Below are 21,997 nucleotides of genomic sequence, written 5' to 3'. Positions count from 1 at the left end.
GCAGCCAATCATGACTAGGTCGCGAGTAAGGTCGCTAGCGACGCTAGGAGGAAGCCAATCATTACTAGGTCGCCACTGAAGTCGTCTTTACGGCCGTCAGTAGTGGTGGGTGCAAATGTAGTCCAGGCAAAAATGTATGTTGATAAGAATTCATTGGGGTTTTTTAAAGAAAGCTGCTTAATGACTTTGTAGTGTAATAAAAGTTAATGGAAGAAAATGAATCAGTTTTCATTATGGATCATTAGAAAGCACTTTGCTTATTAGTACCTAGAGATTACATTTTCAGTGCATGAAATGATTCCATTGACAACTGTGATCCATGGGCATTACCTCTGCATAGGCCTCCATGTCTTCCATGAACTGACCCAGCAAGGTGGTGGAGAACTGCAGGTCTGACACCCAGAACGGCTCCAAGCTCTGCAGCCAGCCTGGACACACACACACACACACACACACACACAGAGAGCCTTCAGAACATCAAAGATTACCTCCGAAAAGCTCAATAACACTTTATTAGTCGCCAACTTGGGGACAGATGTGACTTGGTAGGGTCGGAAGAAAGGATTTGAACACAATAGTGCACACAACTCAACATACGGTTGTGGGATGCACACTACACTAAGGCACTTGATGCAAATCATTATCTGTATTTTGGCAATGTCCCCAGACAACAATATTATCATGACTTATTCATTTTTCCCATAAACTACACTGTACACTGTATGCAGATGTAGGATAAAAATCACCCACCACTAAAAATGTTTACGGTTGTAGGATCAAACAAACCTGAGACTTGCTGAGTGAGTGCCGTTTTCTGTGTGAGGTCAATATGCCAGCCCACCAAGATGTCCACTGTGTCCTGCGAAGGGGAAGTTATGTCCGTCAGATACATTTTGACAACTTGCTCCTGCTTTGACGTAGAGCAAATGTTGGTTATCTTGCTTGTTAGTTTATTAGAAAATGTCGTTGCTTAGTTTTTATATATATATTAGCTTTTATTGGTTGCGTTATTATTAGATGTTCCTGCTCTCCCTCTGAGCTTCTTTGGTAGTGGGTACTGTATTTAACCCATTCTGGGCGGGAACCCCTTTTGGCGTTAGCATTATGTTATGCTTTAGCTATTGAAAAATAGCAGACCTACAAGCTCATAGCGCGCCACCGAGTGGCGCGCTACGAGCTTGTAGGTCTGCTATTTTTGAAAAATCGAAGAACGACAGACATAGAAACATAGCTTTTTCAGAAAACTGTCAGGACCTAGAAGACATTTTTAGAATCTGATCTCAGGTCAGAATGGGTTAATGAGCGTTGCAGGTTTGTCCTGTTCTTGTCTTGTATTTATTGTTACTGGCAGAGCTGCGTTACTTATTGTTGCCTCTTCTCTTGGCCAGTTCAAACTTGTAAAAGAGACTTCAGTCTCAACGTGGTTTTTACTGGTTTTTTAAAGGTTAGAAAAATAAGAAATAAATAAAACTGCTTGGAGTTTTTACCACTTAGAAATCCTAACCTCGTGTCACCAGGCTTTCCACCTCGGAGTAAAGCCTGGTCTGTGTTTCTAAATGGCTGTGTGATCCAAGCACGTTGTAATGCAATGTTGAAAGGTGCTATATAAATTAAGTTTTATTATCATCATCATCATCCGGTTCAGACCTGGTAAAAAAAAATCGTATTTCCGTTTGTGGTTTCCGCCTTATTTGGTGTCGCTTTGTTTTGGTCTCCCCGGTTTGTTTTTAGTCCTTCCAGTCGCTACGAGACTTCGGAATAAAATATGGATATACCAAGACGTACTTGAAGAAACCTAAAATTACGATGCCCTTGATCACAGAGAATTCTGGGTAATTCCCCATTTGTCAGACTTCTGATTGGTCCCTGACTGACTAACCAGGAGGCACTTTCTGCCTTGTTCCGCTTTGTTTAGGGTGATTTAAAAAAAAAAAAAAGCGAGGAGACGGGCTCATAGGTTGGCGATCCAATAGGAAGTCGGCGTCGGTTTCAAGCACTGTTTGTTCCGTCACCAAATTAGTTTGGTTTAGCGAAATACAAGGTTCACTCCTCCTCCTCAGTCAGATTATTTTTATCCCCTTGAAAACAAAAAGCCTGCGGTTTCCGAGGCTAGAATACGTGAGACTAGGGTTCATGTGGTTAAAAAAAAAATAGAGGCAAAGATAGGAAGACGGAAAGCATATAAAGTATAGTATATTGTGTGTATGCATTGCTCACACAGAAGATGTCAAACTTCACACTTTGTGTGAGGAACAAAGTTAGCCTAGCGTCTGGACTCACTCTGAAGTTGGTGGTGAAGACGAGCGGGTTGTAGCGCGCCACCTGCAGGATGCACTTGACAGCCTGACACAGCAGCTCCGGCGTGTCCAGGTTCTCCAGGGTCCCTTGGAGGCTGTTCATCACCATCTGAAAACATCATGACATGCTGTGAACACCATTTAGCACCGAGGCAGATTAAAAAAAGAAAAGAAAAGTGTCTTCTAAATCCTAAAAGTTTTCTGAAAAACCTATGTTTCCATGTCAGTAGTGCTCAAACTTTTTCATTGTCAAGGACCCCCAGAATTATCTGTATTTGGCCACCGACCCCCCATCTGAAAATATGTTGTTCCAGAAGCAAAGATTTGAGTGAAAAATGTTCGCTCTGAAAGAATATATATATATATATATATATATATATATATATATATATATATATATATATATATATATTCAAAGAGGTTCACGATTTTTTTTAAATAGCAGATGTACAAGCTCGTAGTGCGGCACTCGGTGCCGCGCTATGAGCTTGTAGATCTGCTATTTTTCAACAGCTAAAGTATAACATAATGCATCATGACATGCTATGAACGTCCTGCAACGTGGACTGTGGCTTTGATCATCTGCACTTATTTTGTGTCATTTGTTTCCTATGGTGACAGACAGTTATATCAGCCTAGCTCTAGAAGGTGCCGCAAGAATAATTCGCGTAAACAATGTGCGGGGACACCGTGACGGTGGTTGCTGGTTGGAAACGTCCAATTAGAGCATGATGGGACAACATTGCTGACATTGCCAGGTCATTGTGGAAGTAGCTGGCCATCTGGAAGAGGGGATGATAGACTTGTGTACAGCAATAATTGACATTTCCCCAGACGGGCATCAATTTCAAGTCCAGACGAGTCTAATTTCGCATTAACCCATTTTGACCCGAGATCAGATTCTAAAAATGTCTGTTTGAAAATGACAGTTTTCTGAAAAAGCTATGTTTCTATGTCAGTCGTTCTTCTATTTTTCAAAAATAGCAGACCTACAAGCTCGTAGCTTGTAGGTCTGCTAAAGCATAACATAATGCTAACACCAAAAGGGGTTCCCGCCCAAAATGGGTTAAGACATTTTTGGCTTTGTGTAAGCCATCACAGAATACCATTACAGAATATAATTGCTTTTTGGAAAATAAAGCCGTTCATATTATGTGAAAATATAAGTTTCACCCCTGTGTCCAGGACATGTTGTGCTACTACTTTAGAAATATTCCTCGTTGGTAATGTCCTCGAAATAGGCTATATGCCAAAGCAATTAGCATGCGCCGCAGCCAACAACAAAAAGCACACAGGCCACATCATCTTCCTCGACACAGAACACAAATTAACGAAAATCACTGCCATTTCGGAACCCCAATGACTCCCCAGAGCTGTGTAAATGGTGCATTTATATAGTGCATTCATCCAGTTACAGTACATAGATTGTGCATTACATTGACACACCGATGGCGGGGGGAACCATGCAAGGTCACCAATCTTGCTCATTAGGAGCAATTAGGAGTGCAGTGTCTTGCTCACTTCGACAGCAACTCTGGCGGGGCCGGGGAGCGAACCGGCGGCCGTTCTGCCCTGAACCACTGCCGCCCCCGTGTAGACACCCTCGTCTTTGGCTCCAGTTACCTGCATGACAGGCGAGAAGGCCTTCCGGTCGCCGGCGGCCTCCAGCGAGCGGTACACTGCCACCAGGTACAGCAGCTTGACCTCGTCGCGACCGCACGAGCTCAGCTTCAGGAAGAGCCACTTGAAGATGCGCTCAGCCTCGTAGCTCAGTGCAGCGCACAGCAGGCCCAGGCAGGACGCCGCCTCCTGCCTCAGCTCCCACAGGAGCTTACTGCTAAAAGTGTGTGGAGGAGGAGAGGAGAATATGGGAGAGAGCAGAGCCGAGCAGAGGACGGGAGAAGAGAGCAGAGCAGAGCAGAAGATGGGAGAGAAGAGGTTGAGTGAACGTGACAAAGACTCAAGCTCAGGATGAACCACTTTAGCCCTGGCATCCCTACGTGTAATTTGCATTACATTTGGAACAGTTTCTGGAACCCATTTCACCACACTGAGGGGGACTTTATGTCTGCTATAAAAAATACAATACGTTCTCAAACTTTTTTAATTTCAACACCAGCATAACACTGAGAGTGTACAAATGGAATCGTTCAAATCCTAAAGGAACCCAACCCTAGGCACCCTTTATTTTAGCAATCTATGTCCCACGACTTCGGCTGCGAGACACATACAATGAAGTGGCTCTGATATGTGGGAACAGAGGGGGCTCTTCCTCTTACCTCTCGTTTAGAATGTCATTCAGGGTGCTCAGGATGGTATCCAACTGTTTCACCAGGGCCTGTGGAGGACAAAACACTTGATCTCATCTGGCAGCTGCGTCCGTGTGTGTGTGTGTGTGTGTGTGTGTGTGTGTGTGTGTGTATGCAGTCCCATCAACTACCACCTCCAATCTAGAGGCTCGATCGCGGTCTAAAAAAAGCCATGTTATCCGGGGCCAGCCTGAGAGGCGACAACAGTTGGCAGGGGTGTGGGGGGGGGGGGGGGGGGGGGTGCGGGGGTCACTTGATGCTAGAGCCAGACTGGCCTGCGTTTTGAGTTCGATCCCAAATTATTTTGGAGGCCACCGATTACCGATGTGTAAATGTAATATTGAACATGCGTTCAAATGATAATATATTTTTTTGTTTATTATACTTATATATCGGTCGGGTTCTACTTGGTGGTTAGTTACCATATCATTTATGCTTTGCATATTGAATACACAAAGTAAAAAACATTGTAAAGTGATTTGGTGAAGCACGCCTTCCTTTAGAAGCACTGACCCAGTACTACTGGGTGGATGCTGGATGTTAAATAAGTAAGTCAGTAAACAAGGTAAATTGACTGTAAATTCAACTGTGACTTTCCCCAACAGTTGTAAAGCAATACAATATTCAATGCTATTCTACTGAAGCAATGTCTAATTATTCGACACAATATTTATAATGCGGTGCGAGTTGGTTAACCACTTTCAACATGGCATCCACTATTTTGGGCATGTTTTCAAAAAACAGCAAAAAAAAGCTGATCTACAAGCTTGCAACGTGCCGCTTTGCATTGCGAGCTTGTAGAACTGCTCTTTTGTACCATTTCTTTAAGTGGTTTTGTAGCTTATGTAAAAACGGATGTTTCACGTACGCTAAAAAGGCAAAATGCTGGGAGGTGTGAAAGGGGCCACTGACCACTTTGTTTTCGGCATGGCCGATGAACTCCTTCAGTTGCTTGAGGGTGCTCAGCCTGCGGTCCCTGTCATCCTCACGGGACACGCGGCGCAGGAGGTTGGCCAGCCGAGACTCCTCCGAGTGAGCCATGCCCCTGTCTGCAACCAACAGTACAGAACACAATGCAAAACACACACAATTACATGATGAGACCCCTCTCTGAGTGAGCCATGCCCCTGTCTGCAACAAACAGTACAGAACACAATTACATGATGAGACCCCTCTCCGAGTGAGCCATGCCCCTGTCTGCAACCAACAGTACAGAACACAATTACATGATGAGCCCCCTCTCCGAGTGAGCCATGCCCCTGTCTGCAACAAACAGTACAGAACACAATTACATGATGAGCCCCCTCTCCGAGTGAGCCATGCCCCTGTCTGCAACAAACAGTACAGAACACAATTACATGATGAGACCCCTCTCCGAGTGAGCCATGCCCCTGTCTGCAACCAACAGTACAGAACACAATTACATGATGAGACCCCTCTCCGAGTGAGCCATGCCCCTGTCTGCAACAAACAGTACAGAACACATTTACATGATGAGCCCCCTCTCCGAGTGAGCCATGCCCCTGTCTGCAACAAACAGTACAGAACACAATGATGAGACCCCTCTCTGAGTGAGCCATGCCCCCCCCCCCCCCCCCCCCCCCCATCTGCAACCAACAGAACAAACACATTACAGTCACTTAAGTCCATGACTTTATCCAGAACACAGTTCTAATGATGACGAATGAGCAAGTCTCAATGAGCTCGCAACACAGGAGGACACACAGACGCACAAGAGATGGAATCGAGGACCTCTTTCCAGCCTAATTTATAATCCATAAAACGACATTGGTGCCTGCCTAAAAGATCGGTTGTTCTTGGCAAAGCAGCATCCTTGTGTGATGGAGTATAAAGTAAGCTTAACCCATTTTGGGCCTTTTGGTGTTAGCATTATGTTATGCTTTAGCTATTGAAAAATAGCAGATCTACAAGCTCATAGCGCGCCACCGAGTGGCGCGCTACGAGCTTGTAGGTCTGCTATTTTTGAAAAATCGGTCAAAATGGGTTAAAGGCAAGGGGCATCCATAGCCCACCAAGAAAATGATAACCAGAATGAAAACTTTCAAAAAGTCGTTTAAAAAAAGTGACACTAACTCAAATGGACTGGATGTTGGAGTCCACACACACACCACAACTAATATAGATGATTATAGTTAGGATCACTTTCCGAGTAATTTGATTAATGACACAAAATCAAAATCCATCCAGACATACTAGGCCTCACATCACTCGCGTTCACCACAGGTTTGTGTAATGCTGTAGTTCGCCAGTGTGGATTCTCATTGCTCACATCATTATCATTTTTTCAGTGGACAGAGGCCTTTACTAGTCTAGCCAATGGCACTGCCCCAGGATTCCTCTCTTCAATTCATAACGTAATATACTGGAGAGTACTCATCTCTTAACCATTAACACCACTACCTTGTGAGCTCACTGCTGTACAATTGTACGTCATGATACCCGACTCTTCATATTTGTGATCAGTGGCGTGCACAGACATTTAGAGGGGCAGGTGCTCAAGTTAAAAAAGGGCACCTTGTGCAGCGCGTGGAACCGGCCGGTTGCCTTAATCCATTTTGGGCGGGAACCCCTTTTGGTGTTAGCATTATGTTATGCTTTAGCTATTGAAAAATAGCAGATCTACAAGCTCATAGCGCGCCACCGAGTGGCGCGCTACGAGCTTGTAGGTCTGCTATTTAAAAAAAAAAAAAAAAAAAAAAAAAAAGAAATAAAGTTCTTTTTTTTTTTTAAAGGGCACATTGCCAAAAGGGCAGGGGGTGCTCTAGCACCCCCTAGTGTCTATCTGTGCACACCACTGTTTGTGATACAGTGACGTCTCACCATTTGTGGCAGATGAAATCAGCAGTGTTAAAATATCAGTGATGCGACTCAGTGACCTGTGGTTTGACCACATTTAGAACGAAGTAAGATGACCAATATAGCCAACCATGTGCCACTTACTACCCAACTCCTACTTTTTTTCTTTTTACTTCCAACTTTCTTTGAACAGAAATCTAATAGGACTACGGTCTGTTATCAAGATGGTAACCAGAAGGCTCGCCCCAAAACAGATTCGCCCCTATTTTTGCCCCCCATGGACCGCTCGCCCCCCCCCCCCCCCCCAGCGGTTAGGAATCTTCCGCCGTGGTCTGAAAACCCACCTTTTCAGACTCCATTATGGCCCGTAGCACTTGCCCTAGCCCCTTAGATGGCACTTTATGTAGACTTAGATAGCATTTTATACAGACTTATAGCATGTTATGGAGACGGCACTAGAATTGCATTTTATGTAGTCATCGCACTTTATAGTATTGATGTATAGTTTATATGTATAGTTTCATTATATAGATATTCCACAACTGTTACGTTCTTAGCTTACGCATGTTTCATGATAACTACTTTGTATGTATGTGATGTATTGCCATGCTTTTGTTCTTGCTTAATGTAAGTCACTAAATGCCTAAATTATAAATTGTATTAAATAAGGTTAGGCATAGTTTTACTGAAGTTACGTTTAGGAATACCTGGTGTCTTGTATCAAGACGACGCATGAAGTTACGTAACTTCCTTAAAGAATCCAGTAAGGGTGAGAAACATGACATGGTTGTGAGCATGGCTATTGTAGCCAATCCCCTATAGGAGGTAACCTGACTCCGCCAGATGGGGCAGCAGAGAGTACACTGGGTTCCCCCATCCTGCTCCCATCCAAGGACAGTCTAAGAAGGATGAGACGCGAAGACCGTACGGGCGACGCCATGTTGCTTTGGAAGGAAAGAAACATGCGCAGTTGAGACCAAGGAAGCTGAACGCGGAAGTGTTGGCTGCATATAGCCCATTGCGCATGTTTCTTTCCTTCCATGGAGCACCATAAGCAACATGGCGTCGCCCGTACGGTCTTCGCGTCTCGTCCTTCTTAGACTGTCCTTGCTCCCATCTGGGAACTCTCAGGCAGACTTGACACAAAACGGCCTGGCCAATCAGCAGCAGCTAGAGGCGGGATCAAGGCAGCACTGTGTATGCCTTGATCCCGCCTCTAGCTGCCGCTGCGATGTGGAACAATGACATTTGGCTGGCCAGACGTGATGTCCCTGGGCAGTTGGGAGTTATTATGATGGCCGGCAATAAATCAGTGGTAAAATTTGATTTGTTTCATACCAACTGTTAATAGCTTGAGGTCATGCGAGTTTGAAAACATCTCCTGCCCCCTGAAATTAATGTCCTACTTGAGCACAGTACAGTGTCACACAAAAGCATCAAATGTAGCAGATCCACAAGCTTGAAAGTGGCACGAAGTGATGCGTTTTGAGCTTGTAGATCTGCTACTTTTTATGTTTTTGAATTAGAATCCTGAAAAGGTTATAGTTTTGGACACATGCGGTTTCTCCACCCGACAAAACGATTTGTACAATCGGCCTCGGGTCTTAACCCATTCTGGACGGTCGGGAACCCGTTGGTGTTTTAACTAAGCATTATTTAGCTATTGAAAAATAGCAGATCTACAAGCTCATAGCGTGCCACCGAGTGGTGCGCTACGAGCTTGTAGGTTTGCTATTTTTTTTAAATCGTGAAAATGCAACACAAATCATTGAATATATATTCTTTCAGAAGACTTATTTTTTTCTTATTTCGACATCGGGCCTAAATGGGTTGGGTTAATCCATTGAGACCTGGAACGCATCCATGTCACGTTAGCGTTTAACCACATTAACCATTAACCCATTTTGGGGCGGGAACCCCTTTTGGTGTTTTAAACATTGTTATAATTTAGCTATTGAAAAATAGCAGATCTACAAGCTCATAGCGCGCCACCGAGTGGCGCGCTATGAACTTGTAGGTCTGCTATTTTTGAAAAATCGTTAAAATGTGCCTCAAATCTTTCCGAAAATTGTCATGATTTAGAAAACTTTTTTTTAAAATTTCGACGTCAGGCCTGAATGGGTTAAGACTCTCGTTGTGAGTTTCAGAGCGACAAACATCAAAGTCCTTGTCCACGTGCCTCATCATCATCAGGCGAAGGGAGGACTTACCCTGTGATTTCCTCATGTCCTTTGAAGCTAAAGCACGGTTTCCATGCTGAAAAGGGGTCAAATCCGGCGTCACGTCATTGAGCCTCAACTCTTGCCCCAACGACTTCCAACCAAATGTAGTATCACAGAGACCTCCGCCAGCTTCATATCCACCTGTGAGGAAAACATCGTTGGATTACACTGATGTGGTATAGCCATGCAGTCAAGTCAAGACCAACTGTACGTTTCTCATTGCATCATACTTGATGATACGTGTCATGAATCTGGCACCCCTACTCGGCCATTCAGGACACCCAAACACAAGGATATAATTTATGCAAGGGTACAAGTTATGTGCAAAGCCTGTGGAAAAAAACAATATTGAGATTATTACAGACGGCCACAGGGCATGTCTAAAAGACAGCCGGCAGCCGCACATTAACAGCAAGAATATATACACTGACTCTAACCCTAGTACTGGTTTTAGTAAATGCCATTAGAGGTTTATCAGGAAAAACAGACAAGAGTAGTACACTAATTATGCCAGATGACAAAACATTTTTCATCATCATGTCTGTACTTCACGTCTTCAAATAATGAAGGATAGGTCGTCCCCAAATTGTACGTCGTCAAATTAAGCAGCACTTTTTAAACACCATGCTACTTTCCACTTTTTTTCCTGCTAAAAAAAAAGTGTCTCTATGCTACAAGCTTGACTACGGGCGTGACTATAGGTTTATACCTATAGTCATTTCTGTATATTGAGATACTTTGTCTGCTTAACTAAGCTACTTCCCTGAATGCCTAAAACTATTTTCTTGAATATGCAGACAGGCACTACCACACCCTTTTCACCCACACACACACACTTAAAAAATAGAATATAGTATACTTATAAGCCCTGTGCCATCTTCAACCACATGAACTCTAGCATACCCTTTTCTGTGCAGGTCATAATAATCGTGGAGTAATTTGGAGTAATCTACAAGCTCACAGGTTTCTGCAACAAACACTTGTATATTGGCTATTTTAGCTATGGACGTACATCAAAGTATATAGTGTAGTGATGTAGTGTAGTGATGTAGTGTAGTGATGTAGTGTAGTGATGTAGTGTAGTGATGTAGTGTAGTGTACCACCTACATCAATTAGTAGAGATGCTCCGATACTATTGTTTTCTGACCGAGTACAAGTGCTTAATTTTGAGTACTCACCGAGTACAGATAGGAGTACTTTGTTTTTAAGAGTTGCAACCACTTCATTAAAGGGGAAAACCACCCATTTTCAACATTTTACTATGTCATTAATATACCTTAGAGCTGTTAGAGCTCTTGATGACATCATCAATGTGTGTTTCACCATGTTAATGATTCTTTTCAGACCTCTAGTTCTAGGAAACACAGAATGGGGGAACTTTTTTTATTATTTCCACACAACAGATCTAAGGTACATAATGACATAGTAAAATGTTGAAAATGAGTGGAATGCCCCTTTAAGTAGCTTTGTGTGTGCCTAGCTGCCTGGCTGTGTCGAGCACGAAAATAGCATTTGGTTGGTTTTCAAAACCAAGTGTCACTGTTGTGCAGCCTAACACACACATACATATAATATAACTGTATATACCGCTATGATGATTTCAGGTGTATATCAGTACAGTACAGTAGAGGGACCCCCACACGGTAACTGTCATTTCTCCACTGTTTCAGACACGGGGCGGCTCGCCGGAACCCTGGCCGCATTTCGCCGGGAACCCTGGGCGCATTCCTGCGGGTCTGGAAGTTCCGGGGACCCCCCCGGGGACCCCCAAACGGAGTTGCACCACTCACTTACTTCACACGGGTGTGATTTCTTTTTGCTGAGAAACACCTATTTTGCCCCAAATAGGCTTTATATGGATCATTTGATTTCTAAATGATACAATAATTACTATTTACAGACACAGAGTACAAACAAGTACATGGGTACCTGGTAGGGTATCGGGCCAGATACTGGTATCGTTAACGGTACAACTATATCTATTAGATTTTTGTTATTGCATACAGATTTCTCGCTTCTTTCTAGTCATTCCACCTGCGTTTTTACCTCTAGTCTAGCAGTCTAATAATTAGTCTACTCACAGGCACAGTGCTCTCCGTGTAAGACTGCTTTCTCTTTCGTTTCCTCAGAATGATGAAGGAAGTGACAATGGCACTTTTAGCTGAAACAACACAGCCATGAACCACACCTCCTAGCTTTAGAACACTGGGCAAACACTTTTTAGGGCACCGTCATGTGCTTCATAGGGCTGCACGAGTATGGCCAAAATTATTTTATGTCACGATTATTATGAGAAGTACATTGAGAAGACGATAATTTATCAGCGATTGAAATTATCATAAAACTGGTCCTTATTCACCAAAACTATGCATCTCAATAAATACCAACACTAAATTAAATCAACAGGACATCGGCACTGCATTCACTTCTACAGTTGGAGGCCATCGATATTGTCCTTTTCTTTTTGCTGAGGTTTGCGTGATCTGCGCAAAAGGACAGTAAACCCATTTTGGGCGGGAACCCCTTTTGGTGTTTTAAACATTGTTATAATTTAGCTATTGAAAAATAGCAGATCTACAAGCTCATAGCGCGCCAACGAGTGGCGCGCTACGAGCTTGTAGGTCTGCTATTTTTGAAAAATCGTGAAAATATTTATTTCAGAAAACTGGAGGATTTAGAAGGATTTTTTAAAATTTTGAGCTCAGGCCTAAATGGGTCAAATAATAAGGGACAATATCGGTGGCACCCAACTGTACATTGTACAGGCAGACTTAACAGTTTGTATACACTTCAGCAAATATGCCACTCCATTATGTACATCCACAGGGCTGTGAATCTATCTCACGATTTTATTCAGATTCTTATGGTCACGATTTGATTCAAATTCAATTCTCGTGTAAAATATAATTCCCAATCAATCAGTTTTATCCAATTTATCCAACAGCCATGTTGTTGTAATCTGGACTTTAACAACCAAGTGAAGCCTAGTTATTCCCAACATCTCAAACAAAGAATTATAATAGCAGAGAAGATGGCGTGCAAACATTCTTGCCTTTGACAGCATCTTAGGTCGCATTCACACCAGAAAACGCTACTGCGATTAAAACTAATCCTGCTGCGCATTGTCGTGAAGTGCGCTTCGTTTGGCAGGTGTGAAGGCTCAATAGAATCCTAATGCGCACCAAAGAACCGCATTCTACCAAAAAACAGGTTTCTAATGAGGTTTTGAAGGAGTCTAGGAAATCACATTTCTTAACGGTTGCTAAGAAAAGTTTACGTTTTGTAACATGGGATGGTAAACAGCAGAGCTCCATATACGTTTTAACTGATTTATTTTGTCATACGTTGATTTGCTTTGCAGTGGAGAGTTCTATGGGCAGACAGAGCAAGCATTTTGTTAAATGTCAGCCGGTTAATCATGTACATTTCATTGTGGGAAACTAATTGTGAGATGTCAGGTACGGGCCAAGTTTACACAGGACTTTTGCTGTGCACAGCTGGTTTTCATTCAAGGGACTACATTTATACATGGGTCAACAGGTGTATGCAATTATGTGGTAGGTCATTTATTTAGAAAGATCAGCGTCTTCAGGGCCAGAGTTGACAACTAAAACCACTGCACAGCAAAATAAGCTTAGAGATTATACCTGCAGCACCAGCTGTGTGCAAGTTCTCTCTTAAGTTAGCGTGTAAAGTCCACAGACTCCACACTAGATGAAATGTTGAAACGAGTGAACGGACTTAGTTTGAAACTAAGGCTGAGTATATGTTTGGTTGCTGCAACACAGAGACGTAAGATTCATCTTAGCTACACTGATGGTTATCAACGGAATGAACACAGCCGAGCTGACAATCTGTGAAGGTTGTCGCCTACTACTGTAGTAGTTTATCACAAATTCGTTTTTTCTATTTCTATTATACTAAAAGGTTCATAGAGTAACTTTACATGAACACTAGCATCACTATTCTGATCTACAAGCTTGTGTGCCACGTTGGGAGCTTTTAGACTGGCTATTTTCAGCAAAGATATTTGGTGGCAAGCGGCAATGAAAGAGCTCTGGGGAACTCCAGTCAACTATATAGGAGTTTAAGTGGTTAACATCATAGACATAGAAAGGTAGACGTCTCCTTCGGCTCTGGGGCGTCTGTATCTCGAGGGAAGACAAGCGTCACAGAAGGGGACGTTCGGTAGGCCAATCAGAGGCAATGTAAACGTTTGTTTTCTCATGCCAATAAAGGTCCTTTGAATTGAATTGACAAGTCCCGGCAAATACGTGAAAATACACGTGATTGGCCATGAGTCACTTTGAGTGGCAGTGGCCACTCAAAGTGCCTTCCACACTTCCGCTCGATGTCCGCCTACCCGTGCGATACAGGTCGCTCCAATGAACTGCGGCGGTGAATGAGGCATCTAGCCTTAGCCTAGGTATTTACTATTTATATCTATGGTTAACATCAGCTTGATTCTGAACCTGTGCAATTAAGACCTGGCCAAGCCAGCATCTCCGATGTGAAGCAGTGTTTGTTTGATTTAGTTTTAGTCATCATAGTCTCTTGAATAAAATTCCATTTAGTTTTAGTCATCTGAAAAGTTTTAGGTCTAAAATCTACAGTTTATTTAGTCAACAAAAATGTATTTGACGTGATGGCGGGCACTGTAATGCCCGATTTATACTCCGCTGTATAGTATATCAAACCCATTTAACCCATTTTGACCTGAGATCAGATTCTAAAAATGTCTTCTACATCCTGAAAAAGCTTTTCTGAAAAAGCTATGTTTTTATGTCAGTGGTTCTTCGATTTTTCAAAAATAGCAGACCTACAAGCGGTTGGCTGACAACGGAGACGTTGTCAGCCACTGTCCGATGTGGCGTTACTACTTAGTCAGGTTGTCTGACTACTACTAACCATAAATCTAACCCTAGCCTCAGTCTTAACCGGCCACGTAAGTCCCCTAACTGGCAACGTAGGTCAGTTTTACTATGTTTTCGCTTTGGCGGTAGTAATTTCACGTCCGTGTTTCCTAATCGCAGCCAGTAGAGCCTACTTGCTCCATAGCGTGGTCTTGAGTAACTAACTACTACTGATGGGTTGAGGGCATTCGAAGCGGGTGGGGATCAATGGGAGTAAAAGCAGCAGCAGCAGCTCTCTCTCTCACCTCCGTCATGGAGCGTGTCTGTGGCTGCGTAGGCATCGCTGTGCAGCGGCGGCGGCGGCGTGTCAGGGTGGTCCGAGGAGGGCACCACGGCGTAAATCGCTGATGCTGGGCCGGGGTCTTTCACACAGTCCTCGCTGGCTGACACACTGTCAACTCTGGGGAACAGCATGCATGGGACATTTGTTTTTGTGTCACCATCATTCTATTGGGAGCTCACAGAAGTCAGTGCCACGCATAGGGCCGTCACGAATCACGATTACAATTTTAAATTTGACGATTGTGTTTTTTTGCATTGAACATTGGAACGTTACAATTTGTATTTCCGTTGGCCTTTTAGGCTTCGCAATCACAAATTGCACGGGGCAGACATGACAAATAACTAAAATATACAAATAACGCATTTAATAATTTAAACAAATCTTTCCAAAAAATTTACAAAATAGCGGAAATAGTTGATCTACAAGCTTACAATACGTCACAGCTTGTGACAGGCCTAGCCACGCACGTCGCGCGCACACCAGTTATTTTGTGGTGTCGACCAATGGCAAAGAGAACTTAAAAATAAGACCTTGAAGGACGCTCGCCTTGTCCGAAACGTTGGCTTTTCATTCTTTCTCTGCGTCCTCAATAAAATAATAAATACTGGCACTTTAGCTACGCATGCAGCCACTTCGTTGTTTTTACTGTTATTTTAATATACATCACAGCAATGTTATGAAATTAAGATTTAATGTAATCATCATCATCGCACAAAAGTTCAGTTATTAAAATCATAACAGACTTGAAATAAGGGTGAGTGTGTGTAAAATAGGTATCCTTTCAAATGTGAATAGGATCAAATATCCTCAAATATTACTGTAGTTAAACTGTCCCTGGCAAGGCAGCAAGGCAAGGGGAAGCAATACGATACGTGCCTTCTAGAAGTGGAGAAATCCTACATCTCTATTTATAGCTCTAAGTATTATCTGAAATAACACAGTGAACTTGAAGCCATTAAAAAGAACATCATCCAAATCGTAATGTATACATGTACTTTTGACTTTTGAGATCATGCATTTAGATCTGTTTCAGTTACCAATGCACTACAAATCCCAAATTACATTTGTAAACGTAAAGCCAAAAGTATGCTACGGTGTAATGTGTAGTAGGAAACAGGCTAAACACAAAGAATCATTGTGCATGGAAAAAGTGCGCAAAATGTGAATTAGCTTCGAGCAGAATGTACAGAATAGTTGTACGATAGTAAAATAGCGGAACATGGAACATTTTTTTAAATAGGGATGCCAGGGGTTTCAAGTGGTTTAAACCCTGTGGAGGACTTTGATGAAATACTATTACTACAACAATGGAGTGAATGATGGAAGGTAAAGATTATGGGTTTAATGGTTCTTGTGTAAACCATAAGACCTGATTTATTCATTCATTATTATTATCATACCCATCGAACCATCCAGTCAATTGACGCTTTGTGAGGAGGAAGGTACTGTCATCAGCACATAAAAGCTTCACCTCAAGATCAAAGTGAATTCTCACGACAACTGCATTGTGTCTATTTGGCATTTAGCTACCTCACCCCTTCCTTTATTCTAACTGATACTTTATCATTATGCCAGGCAATGTGCTTCACTAGAGGTCAGACTTGACAATCTACTCTATAACAGCTATGATGTGAGCAAATTCACAGTGGTAAACTAATTATTAACTAATTATTAATTAGTTAATTAGTTAATATTCACACATCTGGCCTGGGCCATGGCTCAATGGTCCAGGCACCTTGGCTGGTAAATCCAGTCTGGCAGTGTGCCGCGGGTTCGACTCCCGATCCCGACGGCCTTTACTGCATGTCTTCCCCCCATCTCTCTCCCCATTTCCTGTCAGCCTACTGTCTGTCCCTCCATAAAATATATGAAATAAAGGCGAAAGTCACAAAAAAAAACATTTAAAAGAAATATTCACACATCCATGTTATCTCATATGAAGGTGCGTTGGACAGCATCAGTAGACCATGAAAACATTATGTAGGGATGTCATTTCGTTCCCTCTGGACTTTCATCAAGAATGTCTTACATGTTATTAAAAAAATAGCAGATATACACAAGCTGTAGATTTGCCATTTTTGAAAAATCATGAAGATTTGTGCAACACTTTGAATACCGGTACACATCCTTTTAAAACGTTTTTAACAAAGATCTTTGCTTCTGGGGGGTCCGTTTGGGGGTCCTCCACGTGAAAAGGTTTGAGCGCCACTTAACTTAAGTTCTTCAGAAACAGTTAAGATTTAGAAGAAGTTTGTAGAATTTAGAATAGGCGCCACCTCAGATCTTAGTGGGTCGGTAACACGTCATTGTAACGACCTCCCATAATAGTCCGACCGATTACTAACACTATCCCAAACCTTAACCTCAGTCTTAACGGGCCACGCCTCAGTCTTAACCAGTCACGTAGGTCGCTAACCCTAACCTCAGTCTTAACCGGCCACGTAGGTCGCTAAACCTAACCTCAGTCTTAACCGGCCACACAGGTCGCTAAACCTATCAATCTTAACCAGCCACGCCTCAGTCTTAACCGGCCACACCTCAGTCTTAACCGGCCACGTAGGTCGCTAACCCTAACCGGCCATGTAGGTCGCTAACCCTAACCTCAGTCTTACGCGGCACCAGGCTCGGCTTAACAATGGAACTTGCTGGAACTTAAGCACTAGGGCCCGAAGCCTGCAGGGCCCTGTGCAAGACATTTCAAATAGATAAAACTGTTGCTTCCGTCGAAACTGCATTCGTATCATTCATAGGTCACCGATTTCAATGCAACACAGGAACTAGCCTCGCGTAGCGATGCTACTATCACAGCGTGGCTATTGTCGCATCCCTCTCTCAGCATTTTTTTTCTCCCCGCAATATGCCGCCTATATTTGCATACTGGGCCCTGGTTGGTTTATAGCCTGGTTCCAGACTAATCTGGTTGGCTCGTCACTACTTCAGCCATGAAGTCCTCAATTGAGAGGGGACAGACCTTATCTGCCCTGGGCGATATGCATGAAGGCTGGCTACGCGAGGCTACACAGGCACCCCCAGCTAGTGTTTTTGTCGTCCAACAGTTTCTTAACCACTCGGTGTGAGGAGACTCAAAAATAGCGGCAATAGTGCTGGTGGTGCACTGAACGCACGCTGGTTCATTCACTGGGAACGTGAACGCAAAAAATGTCGTTATTGATTGTGTTCTCGTGTGCATGATCCGATATGCAGTGTCAGTCATTGCGTTGTGACGTAGCCTGAACCAATCAAATAACCAATAAATTGTAGAGTGCAGATCTCAACCAATTAAAGCATTTGGGGCCACGAAACCTCGCTCAAATACAGACTCTGCAAGCGTATATAGGAGGAGTGGGGGGCTCACGGTACATCAGAACAGTCTTGAAAAACATGTATTCGCTGGCAGCGTAGATGAGGTGTAAGACAATCTGACTCTGCTGTGGGAAGGGAGTGACTCTCCCTGACTGCCTGCGACCACAAATTAAATGTCAATGTTTAATAAAACTTGAGGCTGCTGCAGAGCAAGAGGCAATGTGTGAAATGAAATGAAATGAAATCTATATTTACCCAGGGTATCTGGGCTAAGCTCAAGAACTTGTTTCCAGCCAGGCCCTGCTCATAGAACACATTTCATCGTAGTGGTTGATGCCTTGTTCAAGGGCATTTCAGCGGTGGTAATTTTAACGTGTCGGACGGCTGGTTCGAACTGGGAACCTTCCGGTATCTAGACCGCGCCGCTATCCGTTCGGCCACCGCTGTGGGTTCTATCTTCCTGAGTGGGTGGAAAACCGAAAGTATTCTCACAGGCATCTTCCACTTGGACTTATTAAAACACAAACAGTGCTCAATCAATACCCCCCACGACACGTACAAACACCATACCATGTTTCTCAAGAAGTCTACGAGAAGACATTATACCAATTTCTGGTTGTGAATTAATTCTACAATATGTCCTTTGTTGCTCACAAATGATTATTAAATCCACTAAAAAGGGGCCTTGGTGGATGTTTAGATTGAATAATCTTTAGACAGCTTAAAAATCAGCACTTAGAGCAAAATGTACTGTTATTCCCCAATATTTATGCTGAGCCAGAGAATGGGCTGTTGGGGTCTGTTGCTGTCTTATCAGTGCTTGTTGAGCAGGGTGGTGTCTCTCTCTCTCACATGGCCTAGAATAAACATGCAAAGGACAGGTCCGTGACGCCATAAAGAATTGTTAAGTTTTGTGCACAAATTTGGTGGTGCAACACTCTTGACAAAAATTACGTAATAATTTCACCTAATAAGGGGGCGCGGCACGCCGCTTTCAAGACGAAAACGCGTCGTTTTTACTCGAGCGTGTTGTTGTTGGGGTTGGTTTGTTTTTTACGTCGAACCGCACTTCCGCCAGACCACGCCGTCACGTCACTGACGAACCCTTGGTTGACATTTTCGTTTCGTAGCCCATGCTAGTAGCTGGAAAGCTAAAGCTAACAAGAGTCAACAAGACAAGACTATTAGTTCTAAAGCTAATAGCTAGCCAAATAGCATGGCAAAACACGGCCGTGTGTCTGCGGTTAAACGGCCACCGTCCCGCCACGTCAAACTAGAGCCTCGTGCATGTATTTATCCCAGTGACACACACACACACATACAGCTAATAGTTAGCTACCGTTAGCCTAGCCTGCTACCCCCTACCCAACACGTTAGCAAACGTGTCAGACAGAAGCACTGTTACAGCACAGTAGTGTGGCGTAACAGGCAGGCATTTAGCTTCATAACATCATGCTAGCGTCAATGTTATAGTCTCCTCTGTGTGGAAGTGCATGTCTGTCTGAGTGAGGTGAACGCCTCTTAATGTCGACATAAGTTGATATTAAAGATAGATAACCATAGTGTGATATAATAAATGAACTATATCTGAACTCATTACTACCAGGTAGTAACGAAACACGAGGGAACACAACACACACCAGGGGGGGGAGAGAGAGAGAGAATGGGGAAATAAACCAGTCCAGTGGTTCTCAAACCTTTTAATTTCAAAGACTCAAAAGAGTGTAACAAATGGAACCAAGTGGTTACAGTCACACTGTGTTAAACACAACTAGGGACCATTTGGACTGGAACCCCCGTCAAGGAACCATGAGGGTCTAAAAAACAACCTCAAATAGAATGATAGGGTGTTTTTTCCAACATCCAACATGTGTGCCAGACAGACAGACAGACTATAGTGAGGACCCCCAGAATAAACAGGTTGTTCACTCTGCGGGCCCCCCGGGGGGTGAGGAATGGACCCCCATCATCATCCCCGGGCGGTGTGTTTGCCAGCAGAGTGACCCGTGGTCCGGCGGTACCAACCTGGGCTGCCAATCATTCCAGGTCCGCTGCAGTTTGTGGTGCTGTTGGTGGTGGTGGTGGGCGCCGCTGAGCCGAGACCCGAGGGCTTTACGGCTCATTACCTTTGCGAGGAGGACAGCATGACCCGTCTTCTACAACGGGGGGGAGTTCTGTCCTTCCTTTAAAGTACTCCTGAAGCTCTGTTATTATTATTATTACCCCCACAAGCGCGTCTATTTCGCGTCCATTAATGGGTTAGCTTGTGGTGCTAGCTGTGTGGCTAATGTTGTGTTGTACAGGGATGGGGTCGGCCCTCTTTCTTTTCTCTTGCACCCCGCTCCTCCTCCTTCTTCTCATCTCGTGAAATCTTCCCACAGTTTTTATGACAGCGCCATCTGTCGGGCTATTATAAACCGTCAAGTCGATGATCTTGCATCTCTACAGGTTTGGCTCTTCGTTTAAAAACAATAAAGCGTGATACTGATGAATCAATTAATCATATTTTTTTCATCTGTGCTATTGCTTATCTGACTTCCCTGGGTGGTGTGCTCGGGTCAGGAGAGGCAAGAGTTTTTTTTCCTCCTCACATGACTTTGACTGGTGGCGGGGATGCGGTTGCCAGGCGACAGCATCGTGAGTGGGAGTGAGAGGGCGACTAGAGATGAGATGCACTGCATGGCTCAGGTTGCTTCATGCCTGCCTGCTGCATGAGATGAATTTAGACATGCAAGCTTTTGTTTCCTATATCTTTATTGTGAAGCAGTTCAAACAATTATGAACTGCTTCACAAAATAAACAGGTGCAATGAAACAATGCAAACAAATACAGTCTGTACATATGGGGTGAATTCTTAGATGATCAATGTTTTAAAGATAGATAACAAATATGTTATGCAGACACACAAACAAATGTACACCACAAACAATTACATAGGTCTACTTTTGCGTCAACCAACTATTGTGTCAGGGACCAGTGACAATAATGATCTCCATATATGCCTATAACGGGTTTGTTTATGGTTCTATGTGAGTCATAGTGACATGGGCGTATCAGGTTTGTTTATGGTTATGCCCGAGTCAGAGTGGCGTGGCCTCCCTTGAGCCAATTTAATATGTACTAGAGCGGTGCCCTTTGGGCACTGGCCTACTTGGCACGATGCAAGTTGGAAATTATCTGTGTCCCTTTTATGCCCATATATGGAGTTCTTTGTCAGGCATGCCCAAATATGGAGTCTATGCAAAAGTCAGAACAGGCCAGCTCCATGGATCTAGGGGTAATATAATCAGGTATGACCAATTGGTTAATTTGGGCCCTGTCTAGAGCCTGGGCAGGGGCCCTGCATGTCCAGAGCCTGGGCAGAGGCATTTTGTGGCGGTTCTGGACAACCGTGGGTCCGACCGACTCAAGGCCGGGCACTGCACTCCCTGTGGTGGTGTGGAACGTGTGTGTCGAATTTGATGTCGGTGGGGCGAACGGTTCTCGAGTTACGTGGATTACAGACGTACTCACAGAGATGTGGTGCATTTATAGATAGATAGGATAAGGAGTCACCAAAAAATAAATAAAAGCTAGTACTTTATTTTAGAGAGCTTCGCGGGTGGCACGCTTATTAGTTGTGACGTGGAAAATGACTGTTAAATGGACAACGGCCCTCCCAATGGTCCGCAATGGTCAATATAATGTATTTCCTGTGCTGTCCAACTATCTCACAAGATGGCAGCATGGTGCAGAAAACTCAAGGTTCAGTGCAAAGGAGTTATAAGCTTGTTTTACCCTTAACTTGTGAGAAATGAGAAATGTTTCTTTCTCTATGACCCTTCTATCATGTTGTGTGTGTGCGTGCGTGCG

At 43.6% G+C, this 21,997-nt stretch overlaps 1 protein-coding gene across 10 annotated transcripts in view; it reads right to left on the bottom strand.

The window, feature by feature from the left end:
• smg1 (SMG1 nonsense mediated mRNA decay associated PI3K related kinase) overlaps positions 1–20,489 on the bottom strand; it is an 88,150-nt gene extending 67,661 nt beyond the window's left edge. For 5 of the 10 annotated variants that reach the window (XM_079520998.1, XM_079521003.1, XM_079521001.1 and 2 more), the window contains exons 1-9: positions 20,171–20,489; positions 14,805–14,959; positions 9,634–9,786; positions 5,519–5,655; positions 4,577–4,635; positions 3,819–4,134; positions 2,281–2,406; positions 787–859; positions 331–428 (exon numbers count right to left, since the gene is read on the bottom strand). In XM_079520998.1, coding sequence (XP_079377124.1) covers positions 331–428; positions 787–859; positions 2,281–2,406; positions 3,819–4,134; positions 4,577–4,635; positions 5,519–5,655; positions 9,634–9,786; positions 14,805–14,959; positions 20,171–20,268 — 1,215 coding nt within the window. In that variant the 5' untranslated portion in view covers positions 20,269–20,489. The remainder of the gene's footprint in view (positions 1–330; positions 429–786; positions 860–2,280; positions 2,407–3,818; positions 4,135–4,576; positions 4,636–5,518; positions 5,656–9,633; positions 9,787–14,804; positions 14,960–20,170) is intronic. The other 5 variants (XM_079521004.1, XM_079521005.1, XM_079521006.1 and 2 more) reach the window with 2 other exon arrangements.
• Between the last annotated feature and the right edge of the window lie 1,508 nt (positions 20,490–21,997).

Source organism: Electrona antarctica, assembly GCF_951216825.1.
Source record: "Electrona antarctica genome assembly, chromosome: 14".
NCBI lineage: Eukaryota > Metazoa > Chordata > Actinopteri > Myctophiformes > Myctophidae > Electrona > Electrona antarctica.
This window is presented reverse-complemented; position numbering and strand designations above follow the sequence as displayed.